At 38.9% G+C, this 20,111-nt stretch overlaps 1 protein-coding gene across 3 annotated transcripts in view; it reads left to right on the top strand.

Annotated features, from left to right (window-relative positions):
* Positions 1-6,596, top strand: part of LOC311048147 (uncharacterized protein) — a 31,389-nt gene extending 24,793 nt beyond the window's left edge. For all 3 annotated transcript variants that reach the window (XM_084061211.1, XM_084061212.1, XM_084061210.1), the window contains 9 exons: positions 822-947; positions 1,043-1,178; positions 2,237-2,278; positions 2,610-2,678; positions 3,858-3,943; positions 5,101-5,194; positions 5,454-5,486; positions 5,693-5,938; positions 6,039-6,596. In XM_084061211.1, coding sequence (XP_083917337.1) covers positions 822-947; positions 1,043-1,178; positions 2,237-2,278; positions 2,610-2,678; positions 3,858-3,943; positions 5,101-5,194; positions 5,454-5,486; positions 5,693-5,938; positions 6,039-6,058 — 852 coding nt within the window. In that variant the 3' untranslated portion in view covers positions 6,059-6,596. The remainder of the gene's footprint in view (positions 1-821; positions 948-1,042; positions 1,179-2,236; positions 2,279-2,609; positions 2,679-3,857; positions 3,944-5,100; positions 5,195-5,453; positions 5,487-5,692; positions 5,939-6,038) is intronic.
* Positions 6,597-20,111: the final 13,515 nt, after the last annotated feature.

The raw sequence follows: 20,111 nt of genomic DNA, 5'->3' as shown, positions 1-20,111 counted from the left end.
AGTTTTATCCAAAGTTAATATTTTTTTTCAAACTTGTAATCATAGTGCATCATCATAGGTTATTCATAGCTTTACTGTAGTAATGGCTTTCTAACAATAAAAGGTAGACATAGCGTTTGAACAATCATTTTCTACCTTATGCCATGTTAAATTAACAGAATTTAAGGTATTTTAAGAAAACACTCTTTCATGGCACGTCATGGCACGCTTTTACTGCAGTCATGCTCCGCTGTGCGAGGGTGCTGCGCGACGATCTACAAGCTCATAGTGCGTTGCATCAGCAACCTGTCGTGAGCTTGACATCTGACATTGACGCTTGAAACTTTTTAGTGAACTGTACTGAATGATTGAGTACGCTGAAAAGAACGATAATTCTCACAATTACGTTATTACTCTTTGGTATTACACTCAGCCAGTCTAGTTGAACTAACAACCACAGGCAGTGTCTTTATTGACTATTGTATCAACACTACATCCAGTCCAAACAAAATTATGCATAAATCAAGAGAAATATTAAAAAAGTGCTGATACATTTATTGAAGGAAATGTCGACTACAGGATTAGATTTTTACCATATTGCTCAGTGACCAGCTATCATCAATATTGAGATGACTATATATTCTTGCTAGACTTCAGTCTAGCATCAGTGTGTTATATTGACTAATAACATGGTCTTCAATATTGATAACCTGTCAATCAACCTTATTGGCTAGAAGGAAGTGACTCTGTTCTTTTTGTTTCCTACTCCCCTGCCTCTTCCCTTCCCTCCTTCACTCCTGTTGTTCAACACCTTGTCCACCTGTTGTCCTTGTGTGTGGCAGGACATCAAGAAGGAGTTGGAGTTTGAGAAGGGGCGTTTCAGTCGGGTCGTGAAGAATACCCTCTGTCCACTGGTAGAGAATAAATACCGTCTGATGAGTGAGCCAACAGGAGAAATTGATCCTGAGGTGGGGGGGGCAGTGACGAAAACAAAATCAAACATAGCTTGTTGTAATTAGCATGTGTGATACAGGTTCATTATTAATATCATGTGTCTGTGCAGGACTTGATATTCACCCTGAAATCAACTATCTTCAAAGGATACTTTGAAGCATACTATGAGCAGCCACCTCCATTCAAATTGAATCTTAAAATGAGTGGTTCTGATGTTCCTGCATGGACTGCAACCATTCGACAAGGTACCTACCATATGTACACAGTCACCTATCTATTTGAATGTTTATGTATGTAAACAGTCACCTGTCTACTTGAATGTTTATGTATGTAAACAGTCACCTGTCTACTTGAATGTTTATGTATGTAAACAGTCACCTGTCTACTTGAATGTTTATGTATTTAAACAGTCACCTGTCTACTTGAATGTTTATGTATGTAAACAGTCACCTGTCTACTTGAATGTTTATGTATTTAAACAGTCACCTGTCTACTTGAATGTTTATGTATTTAAACAGTCACCTGTCTACTTGAATGTTTATGTATGTAAACAGTCACCTGTCTACTTGAATGTTTATGTATTTAAACAGTCACCTGTCTACTTGAATGTTTATGTATGTAAACAGTCACCTGTCTACTTGAATGTTTATGTATGTAAACAGTCACCTGTCTACTTGAATGTTTATGTATTTAAACAGTCACCTGTCTACTTGAATGTTTATGTATTTAAACAGTCACCTGTCTACTTGAATGTTTATGTATTTAAACAGTCACCTGTCTACTTGAATGTTTATGTATTTAAACAGTCACCTGTCTACTTGAATGTTTATGTATGTAAACAGTCACCTGTCTACTTGAATGTTTATGTATTTAAACAGTCACCTGTCTACTTGAATGTTTATGTATTTAAACAGTCACCTGTCTACTTGAATGTTTATGTATGTAAACAGTCACCTGTCTACTTGAATGTTTATGTATTTAAACAGTCACCTGTCTACTTGAATGTTTATGTATTTAAACAGTCACCTGTCTACTTGAATGTTTATGTATGTAAACAGTCACCTGTCTACTTGAATGCCTGTGCTTTTTTTGTGCTTGAACATAATGTTTGCATCTTTGAAGTGTATTTCATGATGATGCCTATCTATTGTGCTTCTGTTGTTGAGTTGTTGGACATCACAGAGAAAAAACCAAGTAAAGTACAATACAGCTTTAGATGGGCTCGCCGCTTTTGCAATTTGGTTTAATTTGTATGATATCAGGAGTTTCATTGTAGAACCAATCATTTCCATTTCTCTTACAGTCAGAAAGGAGACATCTGAAGCATCAGGGGAAGAAATCACCGGTAAGAGACGTTCTCACCTATCAGTAACCACCTTGTTCCAACTGTGTATTGTGATTGGCCAAGAGGCCTTCTTCAGTACTGTATATACCAAATGGCAAATAAGAAATGCCTCTTCACTATAAATATTACTATAATATATATAATACCATTGATTATTGTTCAGCCTCAACATTACAATTAGCTAATGCTACTCTGATCTCCATGATTGGAGGGAGCAACAGCAATCCACTTCATGTTGTGCCTTATGCAGCAGCACAGAAGTGCCAATAACCATGATAATGTGTTATTGTTTAATTGTAGAACGAGACAGTAATTTCCACTTTTCTTACAGGCAGAAAACGGAGATGTGACACATCAGCGGAAGGAATCGCCACTAAGATATATCGACTACATGAGTCAGGTGATTTTATGTGTCTTAATCATGAGATAAATACATTTGGGATACATGTAACATAAAAAAAAAAAATACCGCCTTGTTTAGGAGATTTTCACACATTTTGTTAAAGAGCTGGTGCCGGTGGTGGTTTTATGGTGTTTTATGTCTTCTATGATTATTTGGAGTTTCTTCTTGGAGGCTGAAATCTTGAGGGTCAAACGTGCCAATAGAGAAACAGCCCTTTAGTGACATCACAGAGCCCCCAAAAAACATACCCTCCCCCTCATTATCATAACACAACAGGTGTGGCCATGAGGAGGAGGGACTAGGACAGGTGGGTGGTGCTAAGGTGGTGGAGGAGGTGCTAAGGTGAGAACCAGGCATACTTAATGAACTGGAGGCGTGTCCACATAAAAACATTTTTTTAAACAATTTCTGTACACTTTTTTTTTTTTTGAAAAAAATCCTTACATAATAATAATACCTTATGATCAGGTTTTAGGGTTGAAAAATATCATGGCACTCCATCTTTAAAACCTGTCAGCACTGTGTAGAACCAGAAAGCAATTTCCATCAATTTGAGTGTTGTGCACTTTATTATATCCAGGCTCACGCTTTGTGACACATTCTTATCACAGTTCTACAAATAAGTTTTAAGACAAGTTTAAGTAGTTTTATGATCTGTCAACATGGTTCTCAACTGCTCTTCCTGATCGCCTTTTAGAAAGTCCCCTCTTGAATTCCTGCCTTGCTCTCTACCCAAGTGGTTAATATGTCATCGTTAGTTGTTAGTTGCATAGTTGTTATGTAATGTGGGATATGCCATGCCATGTATGCTGGTTGTAGATTTCTTTCAAATCAAGGTAAATTAGCATATGAACAGCCCTATTAATGCATTTTCCCTGTTGGTCCTTGGCATTCTCGATGTGTGCCCGGGCCCAGAAGCACCCATGGGGTGTGTGTGTGTGTGTGTGTGTCATGACTAGTAACTAGGGAGCACTGGGGCCCATCATAACTACCGTATGTCACTGATGCATGCAGATTCTTCATAAGGAAACTTAAAGGCAACATTAGACTGACATCCACTATTAGTTGTGGGACAGATGACAGCTACACTGTCACAAATACTCACCATCAGTGTGATCACATCTGTATGGAAGAACATGTCAATGTAACTAAACTGATGTGTATTCTGGTCTGTAGGTGAGGCTACAGTGTCTCTTCTAGAACATCAGAGTCTTCATCCTGACTCAGAACCAAACACAGAGCCTGACTCACGTCATGTTCAGGTAAATATCTCACAGTGAATGGATGCCATGGGGACCAGCCTGATGTGGTTAATGTGGCTACAGGTATCATGTACCATGTACCTTCTGAACATTTCAGAAGTAACAGAGCTGATTGAATATACTAATAATATAATTGAAGATAATGATTAATCAAAGACAGATTGGACCTTTAGACTCAAGAGAAGACAGGTCTGTCAGAGACTCAGGACACATGACACTTTTTGAAAGTCGGAAAGGATAAAACAAACATTTACTACTGAAGAATGATAAGATAAGACCTTTATTGATTTCCGTAGGGCAAATTCAGGTTTTGCAGCAGAAACATAAGCAGTAAGTGTTAAACACAGGATAGGTAGTAAGAGAGAGAAGAATAAAATAACGCAAAAATAAAATTAAATAAATGTAATCTGAATGGAACAGACAAGAAAAACAATGGAAGATGAGAGACGAAGAGTACGTTTGTGGTGAAGGAGCCACTCAACCTAATGACGTGTCTGAGGGTTTATTGAGATCAAATATATGTGCAAAAGATGGGATTACAGACAAAGTCAATGCAATGACGTGACTTGGCACATCTTTGCATCAAACAGCGAGAACGAGGCGAATGGGGCGATGTGAGCGAAGTGCTCCGTCGCCTCGGTATCTTCGCTCCAGATGAAAAATCCCTACTGAGGCGGCGTTCGCTTCCCCGCCACCAACACTGAACAGTTTGACCAAAGTGGGGCGATTCAAGCAATGAAAGATATTTTCTTTTGCCATGGGAAAGAGTAGACTAAAATATCACCCAGTCTTTACGCTGGAGTGTCAGCCCTAGGGCTGATACCTGTTGTAACTAAAATGTGTGCACTTATTCTGGTGAGCTCTATAAAATAATGTATGATCTACTTGCTCTATCGCTTCTGGAACAAGAGTATGACTTCACGCACTCCTTATTTAAAAACACTCATGACAACAGAAACACGTATCCAGTTAATTTTCAACACATCTGTTCAGGACAGCCTACTGGTCATTCCCTTAGAATGTGTTAATAATTAATTAAATGATTAATGGATGTCCATATAAGCATCATTAATGCATTCATAATGTCTATTCAGTTTTACAAATGTATAGTTAAGTAACTTATTGTGGAGTTTTAATGTATTTTTTCCTACATACAGAGTGATGTGTCCAGTGCAAAAGCATTACTAGCAAGCCTCCCTGCTGGATTCAGTGATGATGAAACAGTGGCTGAAGGTGTAATGCAGGTTGCAGGTTAGTCTCCTGTTTCTAATATCATTCAAACTATTATTACAGCATTTATTTCAACACAATTGCTGTACCGGAGGAATAGAATTTAATATTTCAAACATAGAATTTTTTATATTTTCAGATTCCTTAGTGAATCAGTTCATTGAATATTGTGTCTAGTGTTTTATGCAGCTTGTGGCTTTAGAAGCTGTTTGTTTTCTTCACATCATGAACATGAAAGTAATTTCTGTTACAGTATCAACTGACTCTTGTTTTCTCTTAGGTGCATCAGCTGTGAAAATTAGACAGACAACAGGTAAGATCATTACTCTCTGACCTGTACATTTGACCCTGAAATAAAACCATGAGCTACAGAATAATCAAATGGACAATACATTAATTAATGTGATGTTTTAAACTTCTCAGTCATCAGTGACTTTAACAAATGTCTTAAGCCTCTATTTTTTCTGAGGGCAGAAGTCAAGTACCATTTTAGTCCATATGTGTTTTTTTTCATGATAGATAACTTTGTGAAGAAGAACTGGGGCGACCTAATTCAACGCGTCACAGTGGTTATGGGAATAGCAGATGATCTCTTTCAAAAAGAAATTCTCACAAATGAGACATATAGTGAAATCTGGAACGTAACGCCCAGGGAAGCTCAAATGAGAATACTGCTTTTCAACATAAATCTAAAAGGAACAGCAGCAATATCAGCATTCTACGATGCTCTGCAGAAGCACGAGTCGTGTCTTTTCAAAGATCTGGGTAAGAGCTAAACACTTCAAATCCTTCTTTCAGTCCAACCTGTTGGAGTTCTGTGTGACATGATTTTTATTTTTATTTTCCTTTTTGTTTTACATTCCAGCAGAAGGTCCTGGCAGATAAACAAGCACTGAAGATGAATGAAGAGACAACAACTAGTCCACTGAGCAGGGGTCCCCAACCAACGACCAGTTTACTGTATCAGTATTTTCACTGACCACCGATATATACTGTGTATAAGTTATACTTGCCAATGGTGAGATTTTATATTGCTTCCCTGTAATCTGCGTTTTTTATTTGTTTCTTCTCTATTTGTATGACTATGATTTGGAATTGTTGTAGCTAGCATGGACATTAATTTCACTGGTTTGTTCCCTCTTAATTTACAAAGTTTGCACTTTGTGGGTCTTTGGTGGTTGGGAATTAATGCTCAAACGCCAGTGAAAATGAAGCTACAGTAACTGTACTGTATGTGATCGCACTCCAGCTGGCAGAGGGAACGTCTCAGTCTCTCCCAAAATCCCAGCTAAAATGTTTGGAACATAAATACTGTATGTCCCTTTTCACTCACCCCTACTAGGTCCATGTGTTCACTGTCCCTACTAGCCTCATGTGTGACCTCCACCTCTGCTGTAACTTCAGGACTTGGTCACATAAAGTTACTATACTGGCATATATGGCATGATTTATAAACATCTATTTTTCATGTATTTTTTTGGACATCCTGTGACAACTTTAACACCAGTTAAATTCCACTTGGTAACTTATTTTGTTTTTTTAAGTAGGATGGGTCCCTGAATATTATATGGCAAATACATTAAACTCACCACCAGAGAATGAATGGTCCACTGACCACCATAGAATGGTCCAGGGACCCCCATAGAGTCCATTGACCCAAGGATGGAGACCCATGCTGTACTGTATATACTGTACAGTACACAGTATCATGTGTACATTTGTTTGTACATTTTGTAAATTTCAGTCCCTCTTGTACAGAATGTAAACTTGACACACGTGTGTGTGATAATAAAATGCACTTTTATATTTATGAGAGAAACTGTTTTGATTGATTGATTGAATACTATTAACAGTCGGTTACTATGTACAGCGGTACAATTGCGGTACAATTATACAAGTAATGCTAAAAGGATAACACACAAAGCCCTGAGGGCTTGTTTCCATTGTGGTCCTACTGTATGTATTCAATTCATCAAAACAAAGACATACAATGCTATACAAGAAATCATCAGAAGCAATAAAAAGTATATTTTACATAAAACTGGTGGCAAGCTAGAAGACTTATCTGTAGGTCTTGTTGAAACAGATGCTCTTTTAGGCGGTTAAAGAGGGATTCACAGTTATGATGTTTGATTGATTGAATACTTTGAAAGTACAGTTCAATACAAGGTCAGCTAATAGCAATGAAAAAACCCAAGAAAGCCATTGGCTTGTTTCCATTAGGGTCCTTTGTGCTCTAATTCATAGTGAAATGTCTGATGGTGGGCGTTCCACATTTTGGTGGCGTAATAGTAGAATGCTGTGCCAAATTCTGCTGCCGTTTCTAACTTCAGTGAAGTAGTTTGACAGATACATGGGCACTGGTCCTCTGTACTCTCTGAGCTTGTAGATCTGCTATCTTCGGCCAGTGGCGTAACGCAGAATCGCGGGGCCTCCCCGCGGGAGTTTCTCGTGAGGCCCACGTACATGCACGCGCGTGCAGCGTGCACAACCTGCGCGCGCGAACCTAATTCGGGTCTAATTCGGTTCCATTTGACCAATAAATACACTTTTTTTTTTTTGCTGTACAAATATTTGTATCAGTGCAGGCGGCCCCCCCCCTGCTGGTGGCCCCCCCGCACCGCATCACTTGCTACCCCTCCGTTACGCCACTGTCTTCGGCTAATGTTCCCCTCAGAAAAAGAATTCTGGGGTTAATGTAAAAAAAAAAAAAAAAAGTTACTGTCACACAAAGATTTGGCGCCCCCCCTGTAGTAACTCTGAGGACCGGACCGCCTGTTGAAGACCCCTGCTCCTCAGTGCAGTGAGGTTAAGAAGCACACCCTCTGTTCCTACATTATAGTCACCGTGTTCTTTTTAGCTCATAGAACCTTTTACACAGACTGCCAAGCAGAGAGAGCCAGTGCTTCAGAGGGAGGCACTTCAAGACAGCAAAAACTTTGAACCTGTGAGTGAACTTTTAACTCTATGTGAGTGAAGCTTAGCTGATGTATGGTCCTGTATATAACAAATGATTGTAAATCTATCTATACTGTAAGTCACCACATCTCATCTGAAAAAAGCATGTACTGTATGCTGAGCGGCCTGACTCCCCTGAGCTTAATGTGCAACATAGTTTTCTCACTCAACAGTAAACAAACCAACATGCAGTATACTGTAAGTGTACACAGAGTATCTGCACATTTATAAAGTCACAATTAATACCAACTTGCCCAAATTGTCAAATATTACAGAAAAAGGGGCAAACACTGTGAAAATAGCTGATCTACAAGCTCACAACGCCTCGCACTGCGATATTTATATATTTTTAAATGTTTTTATTTATTTGTGGAACCGAGTCAAACTAAATGTAATTATGCCTGCAATTCCAATGCTTGTCAGGATGAGGGACCCCTAGCTCTGGTCCATAGCATAAGAAGGAGTTTACGGTTTTAGGGAGTTGAAAGCCTACTCTACTTAGTGGGAACACTCTGAGAAAATGTATTTCACCAGAAGGAAAAATCTGGTCAACAGAAAAAATCCATTGACCAGATCTGTGCAGTGGAGTAACCACATTTTTTGTAACCAAAAATGGGGGTCCCCGTCCCACTTTTTCTTTTTTCCTGTGCGACTGGATCGTGGCTGGTCCCTGTTGCTTGATGATGACCTGAAAGCTGTTGTTGGCATGAAAAGCAACACATCTACTGAAGTCTCCATCATCTTCAGAGCAGCTAAAATCAGCTAAAATTTTCCTGATTTTGTAATTAATATATTTTTATTTTGGCCCTCAAAACATTAAGTCGGGTGTCTTTGCGCGATTTCACCTGGGCCACATTGACCTCCAGCCAGTCAGTTCTATAGACCAATTAATTGTTTACTAACATTGAGACTGGATGCGCAGGTGATTGTTTCACGCAATCAATTTCCAACCTGTTGTTTCGGGGTGCGCTAGTTTCAGCACACCCCAACCCCCTCTTGTGTGTTGGCTAGTGTGGCACGTCCTGGCGAGACCTGATAGAATGGGTTTCATTTAGCGCACACTGGTTGCTCGCATACTGGTTCTTATCAGTGTGACGTCGTCTGTTAAGGGGTCTATTCAATGTTCATAACTTGTCACAGGCCGTCACATCTTCACAGACACACAACTGTAATTTTAGCAGTCCAGTCGGTAGCTATTCCTCGTTCGTCGTTGAGTAGGCATATAAATCCATAGCTGTCACTCATAACACACAGACTCAGTGAGTTCTACTTTATTTACTTTTTGGCTTCCCTAGCGTCTAGCCCGGACGATAGAGAGAGAAACACACACTCACTGCAGTGGTTCCCACAGATCATGTTAACCCCATATTAAATTCTGCTGGTTTTGCCCTTAACACAACAAAAATAAACTCCAAATTAATTCAATTGTAAGCTACCATGAATTTCACATCGTGTTTTTAAACAAAATATATCATACTTTTTAAATGTTTTATCCCGTTTTAACAACCTTTTCTAACTTTTTAATACTATTTATAAAATGCATGAGCATGATCATATTAATTTATAACACCACATTTTTAACTGGGTTAAAATAAACAAGAATGTAATGAAATATAGGCCAAATTGTAAAACAAATAAAATAAAAAAAGAACTAGAAAAGGTGCTCCTCGGAGCACAGGTCTCCGCCAGGTCAGGTAGGTTATTGTGGGGCAGCAATGTTCGGAATTTGGAATATAAAAAATCGGACGGAACCATCTTGATCACTTGACTATAGAGATAATGTGTACTGATTTGCATGATGTTTGGACAAAATTTGTAGGAGTAATATAAATATAGAAAAATCGGACTCCTGGTGGCGCTATAATAGGGCAATGTTAAAAGGGTGGCGTTTGTTCTTCAATGTAATGCAAATGTGCGTGCAAAGTTCCACCGCAATCAGACGCTGCGTTCATGATTTGCGGCAGTTTGTTAAAAACGGGCCACTCCTGCAAACTTGAGATGTCAATGTTAGCCAATCAGGATGGAATATGAAAAATCTAACAGATCCATCTTGATCATCCAGTGCAGCAACACTCAAGAGTGTTACCAGATAAATTTAGCTTGTGATGCCTTTGCTAACATCCCAAATACCCCATATGTCGTTTTTGTTGACACCTGTCACAAGGAGGTTCTGATTCTGGAGGTGGGCTGTGTCTTTGATCTATACATGGACCAGGCTTTCCAAGATAAGCATTCTCAAAGTCTCAAATCTAAAATAACACAGATGCCTTCTGGGTTTTCATGGGTTAAGTAGTAGGCTAGTAAAGAAACACAACATACCTGATAAAACCCTGTATGTCATCAATGGCTCCTGAAAGCCAGTGGTGGACAAAGTGTCACGATCCGTGTCCTTTCTGTATTCCTGTTGTGTTCCTTGTTCCTACTTTTAGTTAGTGTGTTACTTTTCTTTATTTTTCTGTTATGCACCTTTATTTTGTAGTATCTAGTGTCTCCTGGTTTCCTGTGTTGCTGTTCTGTACCTGTCTTGTCTAACCAGTCCTGTGATTGGCCAGTGTTTCCACCTGTGTCCTCTTAGTCCCTCAGCCTATCCCAGTGTTGATTGTCCAGTTGAGTTCACCTGTGTGTAGTTAGTCCTTGTGTATTTATACCCCCCTGTTCACAGTATATCTGTGACTTTATTCTCTTCTCAGCCTGCATGCTTGCTGCATGTAGGCCGAGGCCCACTGCATTTTCATTTGTTTGTTTTGTGTCTGCATCCACCACCTCGCACAATGCATGCATACTACACTACTGATTACTGATAACTGATCTTTGGACCTTTTCATGCTATCAAAACCACATTTACAATCAGTCGACTCTGAGGTAGTAGTGTGAAGTGGTTCACTTACCATTATTAGGCTGGTTATCCTCTGAGCAGCTTCCTCCAGAGGCTCAAAGAAGGGAACATAAGATAAGACATGAATAGTGGATGCTGTAACCTTTGAACACATAACCTCACTGAGATGTTTGCATTTATTGACAGAACAACTAAATGCTTGTAAAGCTTTCATGCAATTACATTTGGTTTCTGCCATGTTAGTAAGTAATGACTTACCACTGCTTGCATTTGGTGTTGGTACTGAGAGGTTCTGGCTGGATTCTGGCAGCAGTGTATTAATAAATAAGTGGAATTATACATGGCAATACTTAAAGTAGGTGTAGCAGTTACTATAGCGTCATAACCCTGAACAAAGAGGGAAAAAAATATATATATATATATATATATATATATATATATATATATATATATATATATATATATAGGACCTATGTAAAGCCAATGTTAGAGCTGTTATTTTTCCTTATCAACCATTTATATAGATACTTTTGCATGGCAGAACATCACATCAGTATGTATATAAGTACCGGTAACTTTCAAAGGCGACAAAGAAAAACCAGACTCAGGACACAGGCAGCCATTGGATGTAGTGAAATATCTTGTATTCAGAGAGAGAGAGTAATGGAAGGTTACAGTATCAGCAGGTTCACGCATCATCGGTCGTCGCCTCTCTCTGCCGTTAAACAGAGAAAGCACTGGACTTTAACAGCGTCCAGTAACATAAACATATGACATCATTGAAGATACATCTATTGGTGGATAGTGATGATTACGTCGTCGTCAGATGAGGATGATGATGGTAGATGATGAAGATGATGAAGATGGTGTGACAGTTTATCTTTGAACAAACAGCGTCCACATGTCTCGAACAACACGTTGACCTCGGGTCTGACCTGTCACTGGTCAGTGATGACTTCAGTGGCGCTGAAGGAATTGTTAGCGCGGAGGAAAACACCGAGATACAGTGTTCTTAAAACAATTGATAGCCACAGAACGCCTGTAGCTAGTTTGACCTTGCATAGACAGAGAAATAGCAGAATAGTACATGACAGAGTTTAGGCCAATATGACAGCATTATATTAATTTGACATTTAAAGCAGGTTAAGGGCACTAGACAAATTATGATCAATCAAAATAACTCCATCAAGCCTACATCTTATCATGATTTGGATAGGGTCAAAGGGCAAGCTGATCAGGTCTTGTACCTTGTGACATTATTCAAACCAAATCAGACACAGACAGGCAAACTTAACATTGTGACAGAGATTTCAATGACTTAAGGGCAAAAATAAATGGTTAGTTATTCAGATAACATACACATTTGTACTTCTTCAAAAGGACTGTATAATTTATTCAGATATTAATTCAAAATTTTACTTCTTCAAAAGGACTGTATACTTTATTCAGATATTAATTCAAAATTGTACTTCTTCAAAAGGACTGTATATAAAGGTTATTTATTCAATTAGGAAGCAAAACATGGTTATATTTCATGACATTTTAAGACACCACACAACCAAGTTTTCCCCTTGCAATTTGCAAATAACTTTATTATAATTCAAAAAATCTCAGCTAATGTACTGTCCCAACAAACCTTTTCAAAACATGTTTGGTTTAATCAATTTTAGCACCGTTAATGACCCTTAGCCCGTTTCTGTTGATAGAGTGAGGGAAAACTGACCAGCCTGACGTTTTCAAATAATCTGACAAGAGACCTACGTAACTTATCAAAGACGATTCTGGACACGTTCAGAAAAAGAAAAAGTTACCCTCCTCGTTGTGAAGCTGCGGTCCAGTGCTTTATTTAACAAGTTGACCTGTAGGTCCAAGTATTTGAAAAATGGAACGGTACACTCCTGATACCTGTATTTATTACATCTTTACACTTTATTTAGGGAAAAACTCACGTGGAATGGTCTTAAAACTCAAGAAATACTTTCCGATTGCATCATGTAGGCATGGGGGCATCAAACATCTATCCAAGACATTAGTTGAAATCTGTAAGATAGATGGAAATCAAATTTACTGTTTGGCATGAGACCTACAGTTGACTATAGTATGAAACAGAGTTTAAAACAGTTTGGAATAAAATTAAAGTTTTAGCCCTGTATGTCACAATTAGCAGGTATTGTGACATTATTGTTGTCCAGGAATTGGATTAATGGAGTGGCTTACATTCTCGTTCTAAAATGAAACAAAGACAAACAAAGCAGATTAAACATTTAAATCAAATCATATTTAAATCAAGTATTCATCAAACTCCCCTCTATTTGACACTCATATATCTGTAATATAGTGTGTGTCAGAGGATGAATTTGTTGATGAGAAAGAAAAGAAAAAGAAAACTGAAAATCGGGAGAAAAAAAATAAAATGACAAACATTTTTTAAAGTTATAATTAAAATATTTAAAATTAAAGTATAACAATGAAAAATAAGGAATAAACATCTTTGTTCTGAAGAGTATATTAGAGTTAGATAAAGTACACCAAAATAGATCGAAATTAAAATTTTTCCAAAAAGAGCAGATCTACCAGCTCAAAAAAATCTTAAGTTAAAATGATAAAATATTTTCAAAACTTTTTAAAATAATTCAAAATGACTTTATAATAAACTTAATATTATAGTTAATTTTTTCCAATATTGATATTAGAACATATTGAGTCTTATTAGGGTTAATTTAACTGAGATGGGTTATACATTGAATGAAGTTGAACAATGGAGGCTGTAGGGGCAATCGTTGCTAAGCAACGTGGCAGTTAGGATTACGAGAACTAACACTTCCTGTAAGGAATTATGGGTACTGAAGTTTTAGAGACCAGAGTGGTAAACTAATTTTAACTGACTGGAGAATGACTGAAATTTGGACTAAGATTGTTAGAGAACGAGCAAGACAGACAAACGCGCATTCAAACATTCACGCATGCCTGCATAGCTGAATCGCTCACACACAGAAAAGAGAGAAAGATAAACAGAGAACTTTCACCTTACGCTCTCTCACTCCCTTGCACTCACACACTGGCGGATCCACACAGAGAGAGAGAGAGATAGAGAGAACAAAAAAACAATCGTTCATTAATACACACAGACATACCGAGATATTGTAGCGATAAACTAATTTTGGAATGAGAAATATGTTATACTGATTGGGTTCAGTATTAGGCTTATTAGTTTAAATTATATTAAAAATATTTAAAACTTAGAATTTAAAACTTAGGATTAAGGCAAAATATATTCACTGGTTCAAAGGAATATAAAATGTATTATTAAGGCATTTAAAACGTATTGTTTAAAGCTCAATATATTAAATGGATGGATGATTTAACCTACAGTGGTCAAAATAAAACCGGTCTGTGTTCAATATATATAACTTTGACTGGTGACAGAAGAAATCAGAGAAAAAAATATATATATTTAACAAACCATATAAGACAAAACAAACAAACAAAAAAATGTACTGACAAAGTAAGTAAAACACAAACTTCAAACGGACTCGGGCCGATGCAGAAGTTTCTGAATTACAAGGGAGGCAACCTGGCAATGCCGTACGGGAGTATGCAGCTGCCTATTAATGTTTTGTACTCGCGGACTGGGGCCGATGGGTGGTACTAACATAGAAATACAACTGCATACAAATGTGTTACCTGTAGCTAACAGGTAATATGAGGCCAGGGGAAGAGCAACACTGAAGTACCCTTGAACAGCTGATTTGAGACCCGATAAGGCGGACGTTTTATGCCTGTCTATCTAAGGCTAGAACAGTAGACTAGAACATTAACCCACATACAGCCGATAGGCAGTGTGTAAAGGGGTGGCAGGGGTTAATCTTAGGTCAAATATCAGTATAGAAGGAAAAATTTGTACATTATGACAAACCTGAAATAGTATATATTCATGTAGGCACCACACAGACAACCCCCTCCCACCTAGTGTAAAACTATTATTAGATAAATCTAATCGAACCGAACACCAATGACGTGATAAAGTGGTAATTCGAGGTACAAAAAAATTAATCCATATGTTTATATATATGGTCACGAATACATCGAAACACCCAAGTTTGGATTGTGGGTTATTTCTAGATGCATTTACATAAATATATATATAAATAAAGACAAATAACTGTAAGTAACAGCTGATAGCCAAACATCAGTGTAAAAAAACGTTGAGGATGGATGTGTCTGGTGGTGATCAATATATACAATGGACAAGCCAGAAAATAAAACAACATAAATAAAGACCACTGTATTCTAAATAAGAGGATAATTTATGAGACATTCAGGGAATGTCCTCCCAGGTGATAAAACATTTTGACTTGACTGACTCCCTGGCGGAGCTGTGTTAAACAGTAATTTAAAAACAGGCTGATAATTTATGAGACAAATCGTTCGGTAAAGACAATAAAATAAAATAAAAGGTATACTCATCAGATCAAGGTTCACAGGGAGAAGTTACGTGGAGATCCCAATCACTGGACCATGGTAAAATAAAATAAAAATATATACATACCGAATCAATGGTTCGGGGATCTTGACTCCGATGGCTGGACCATGTGGAATTTGAGACATGTGGAGAGTCAAAGGGCAAGTCCAAAGGTCCAGCGATCGCGTCCAGGTCCAAAACAAAATAAATAAAATAAAAAATGTGATACTGTTCAAAGATAACCTTCATCTGAATAGAAGTGATACATCGTTACACCCAAGGCTGGTTCGTTTGATACGCATTAAAACAGGGGAAGCCAGGGGAAGAGAGTCTGACCGTACAGTTCCGGTCAATAGCTCAGTTCCCCTCGTCCACCCTGTTTCAACCAAAGGCGACAAAGAAAAACCAGACTCAGGACACAGGCAGCCATTGGATGTAGTGAAATATCTTGTATTCAGAGAGAGAGAGTAATGGAAGGTTACAGTATCAGCAGGTTCACGCATCATCGGTCGTCGCCTCTCTCTGCCGTTAAACAGAGAAAGCACTGGACTTTAACAGCGTCCAGTAACATAAACATATGACATCATTGAAGATACATCTATTGGTGGATAGTGATGATTACGTCGTCGTCAGATGAGGATGATGATGGTAGATGATGAAGATGATGAAGATGGTGTGACAGTTTATCTTTGAACAAACAGCGTCCACATGTCTCGAACAACACGTTGACCTCGGGTCTGACCTGTCACTGGTCAGTGATGACTTCAGTGGCGCTGAAGGAATTGTTAGCGCGGAGGAAAACACCGAGATACAGTGTTCTTAAAACAATTGATAGCCACAGAACGCCTGTAGCTAGTTTGACCTTGCATAGACAGAGAAATAGCAGAATAGTACATGACAGAGTTTAGGCCAATATGACAGCATTATATTAATTTGACATTTAAAGCAGGTTAAGGGCACTAGACAAATTATGATCAATCAAAATAACTCCATCAGCCAATTTTCCTCATTTTTTTTTGCGGCGCTAGATAGCCCTCTATACCTGGCTTTTGCGTCAACGTTCTGATTGGTCAGGCCCGTCGAGGTTCTGATTGGTCAGGTCCGTCAACGTTCTGATTGGTCAGGCCCGCCAAGGTTCTGATTGGTCAGGTCCGTCAACGTTCTGATTGGTCAGGCCCGTCGAGGTTCTGATTGGTCAGGTCCGTCAACGTTCTGATTGGTCAGGCCCGCCAAGGTTCTGATTGGTCAGGTCCGTCAACGTTCTGATTGGTCAGGCCCGTCGAGGTTCTGATTGGTCAGGTCCGTCAACGTTCTGATTGGTCAGGCCCGTCGAGGTTCTGATTGGTCAGGTATAAACTAATATTGATATTATATATTAGATATTAATATTGAAACACATATCTATGACAAAATGTATCAAAGGCGCCGCTACCTTCACACAGGTGTGATTTTTAAAACTACAAGCTTCCATTAGGTCCTGGCAAACTCTCCCCCTCTCCCTTATAGGCAGAGTAAATATAATCAAAATGATTAATCTCCCTCAATTACTTTACCTTTTTCAAAATGTACCGGTTTATTTAACAAAGACAATCTTTAAACAATTAGATTCCTTTATCATGCCTTTCCTGTGGTCCCATAAGAGCCATCAAATAAAATAAAAAACACATGGCAGCCCAAATGGGAGGGTGGTCATGCACTCCCACATTTATCTCGATATTACTATGCAGCAAATGTTAGAGCTATGATGTTCTACTTTCACTCTCACCAGCATCTCCCTTCTTGGGTAATGCTGGAAAGAGATGACTGCCATCGATTCAAACCCGAGACCTCTATACATGTTACTGACACAGTCTAATATCAGGGACGTCATCAAGGGGACTGCCCATTAGTCCGACATCCCATTATTCCGACTACGTAAGTGAGGGTAAGGTGGATACCTCAGGTATACGAGTAAGGTGGGAAAGGGAACTAGGAATACAGCTATCTGATGAGAACAGCTCTCTTGTACACATTCAGTCATGTTCTATCAACGCAAGACATTGTCTTATTACGGGGCCAGAGCTCTGCTCTGGAACCGTATTGTTATTGGCAGTATTCTGTCTCTTCTTCTTCTGCCACTTTTCGCAGTTCTGGCTGAACCGTGCAGTCGCTTTTTACGAAACTCGGCCATATGGTAGATGGTCATGAAAAACGATCAAAAAATAATTCTCACAATCTTTCGTCAAAAGGTGGCGCTATAGCACTCAATTGAAAATGCCAACTTTGAACAGGTACAACTCATGCCCTGTTTGACCTAGAGCCATATGAAACTTGGATACACATATGCGTCTCCTCATGCTGAACAACTTTCACCCTCTGACTTTTGACCTCTGACCTTTAGATCTCCCACCATTTTGAATTATATGAAAAACAGTCATTGGCTCCTAACTTCTGCATTTTTTCACTTATGGAAAATCCGTTGGAAATTTTTGTAGGCAGAGGTCCAAAGTTCAAGTGTGAAACATTTCGTGCAGATTGCTCAAAAATCCCAGGAGGAGATAGATTTTAACTATTACAGTTTTATGAACATTATTCATCTGTGCCTAAAACATACATGCAGACTCACATTTCTTTGAAACTTTGCAGAAATGTACAGGGTCATTCCAAATATCACTGAAACCAATCTTACTCCAACTGGCCAAAAGGGGGCGCTATAGCAATTTTTTGAAAAGGCAGACTTTAAACAGGCATAAGTCATGCCTCGTTTGGCCGAAAGTCGTGAAACTTGCTTACACATGTGCCTTGACTCATGAGGAACACACGTATCGATTTGACCATTAAGCTCCGCCCTTAGATTTTCCGCAATTTTGAGCAGTTTGAAAAATACTTGTTTTTGCCAGTTCTGGCTTAACCGTGCATGCGCTTTTTACGAAACTCGGCCATATGGTAGATGCTCATGAAAAACTACCAAGAAATAATTCTCACACTCATTCGTCAAAGGGTGGCGCTATAGCACTCAATTGAAAGTGCCAACTTTGAACAGGTACAACTCATGCCCTGTTTGACCTACAACCATGAAACTTCGATACACACATGCGTCTCTTCATGCCCGACAACTTTCGTGGTCTGACTTTTGACCTCTGACCTTTAGATCGCCCACCATTTTGAATTATATGAAAAACAGCCATTGGCTCATAACTTCTGCATTTTTTCACTTATGGAAAATCCGTTGGAATTTTTTGTAGGCAGAGGTCCAAAGTTCAAGTGTTAAACGTTTCGTGCAGATTGCTCAAAAATCCCAGGAGGAGATAGATTTTAACTATTACAGTTTTATGAAAATTATTCATCTGTGCCTAAAACATACATGCAGACTCACATTTCTTTGAAACTTTGCAGAAATGTACAGGGTCATTCCAAATATCACTGAAACCAATCTTACTCCAATTGGCCAAAAGGGGGCGCTATAGCAATTTTTTGAAAAGGCAGACTTTAAACAGGCATAAGTCATGCCTCGTTTGGCCGAAAGTCGTGAAACTTGCTTACACATGTGCCTTGACTCATGAGGAACACATCTATCGCTTTGACCAGTAAGCTCCGCCCGTAGATTGTCCGCAATTTTGAGCAGTTTGAAAAACACTTAAACCCAGGATTTTTCAGCTATTTGCGTGAAACTGTATCATCTGTGTAATCTCCTTTTTCATAGTTCCTTGTCTGTTGGTCCAATGGCGTCTCCCTTAAATGAGTGCCTCACAATCTCAAGGTCGCCAGTTCAAGCCTCACTTGATGCAGACTTAATTTAAGTTGAATTGCAAACAACATGACTGTATCAATGAATACATGTGGAAATGGTAAAGATAACCTGAAATGCTTATTTGAGAGTACGATTTCTCAATGTATGACATACTTCATTCTGAAAATAGCCGATCTACAATCTGAAAACTTTTCAGATAGCAACGTGTTTCTGAGCTTGTAGATCGGCTGCTTTCACTGTTTTCGGTAGCGAGGAGACATACAATTTCTCTATTGGTAAATGGTTTGTGAACGAGTGATCTTAGTGTTGGCTTGGTTCATGACAGAAGGCAAGAGTTTATGATCTTCAACAGACAACATCAGCCTGGACAAAGCTATAGCACTATAGGTAGTGTTGCAGCCTATTAGCCTATCATGGGGCGGCCATAGCTGGGTGGTTAGTGAGCACGCCTAGGGAACCAGAGGCCCTGGTTGCCCCAGGTTCGATTCCAGGCCATCCCAGCATATGCGTCGATGAAATGAAATTTGTCCCTGAGCAAGACTCTTAACCCCTAATTGCTCACAGGTTCTCATTGGAAACAAGACCACAAGGACTTTCATGAACGACCTGTTAAAAGGAATTATCCATATCCTAGTCCGAAGGTTGAGAGTTCGATTCCTGTTAATGGCAATAGGTTGAGATGTCCAATCTATCCATTCTGTTTCCATCTCTCTCTCTCTCATCAATCTATTCCGTTTCCATGTCTCTCTTCAATCTATTCCGTTTCCATGTCTCTCTCTCTCTCTCTCTCTCTCTCTCTCTCTCTCTCTCTCTCTCTCCAGTTTCCATCTCTCTCTCTCTCTCTCTCTCTCTCTCTCTCTCTCCAGTTTCCATGTCTGTCTGTCTCTCTCTCACTGGCCCCGTATTATCGCTGCTTGCAGCTATATTTGTTGTTATAATTTCTCCTTTTCGT

Source organism: Gymnoscopelus microlampas, assembly GCF_963454915.1.
Source record: "Gymnoscopelus microlampas genome assembly, chromosome: 7".
Classification (NCBI taxonomy): domain Eukaryota; kingdom Metazoa; phylum Chordata; class Actinopteri; order Myctophiformes; family Myctophidae; genus Gymnoscopelus; species Gymnoscopelus microlampas.
Note: the sequence above shows the minus strand (reverse complement) of the source record. Positions and strands in the feature narration are given on the sequence as shown.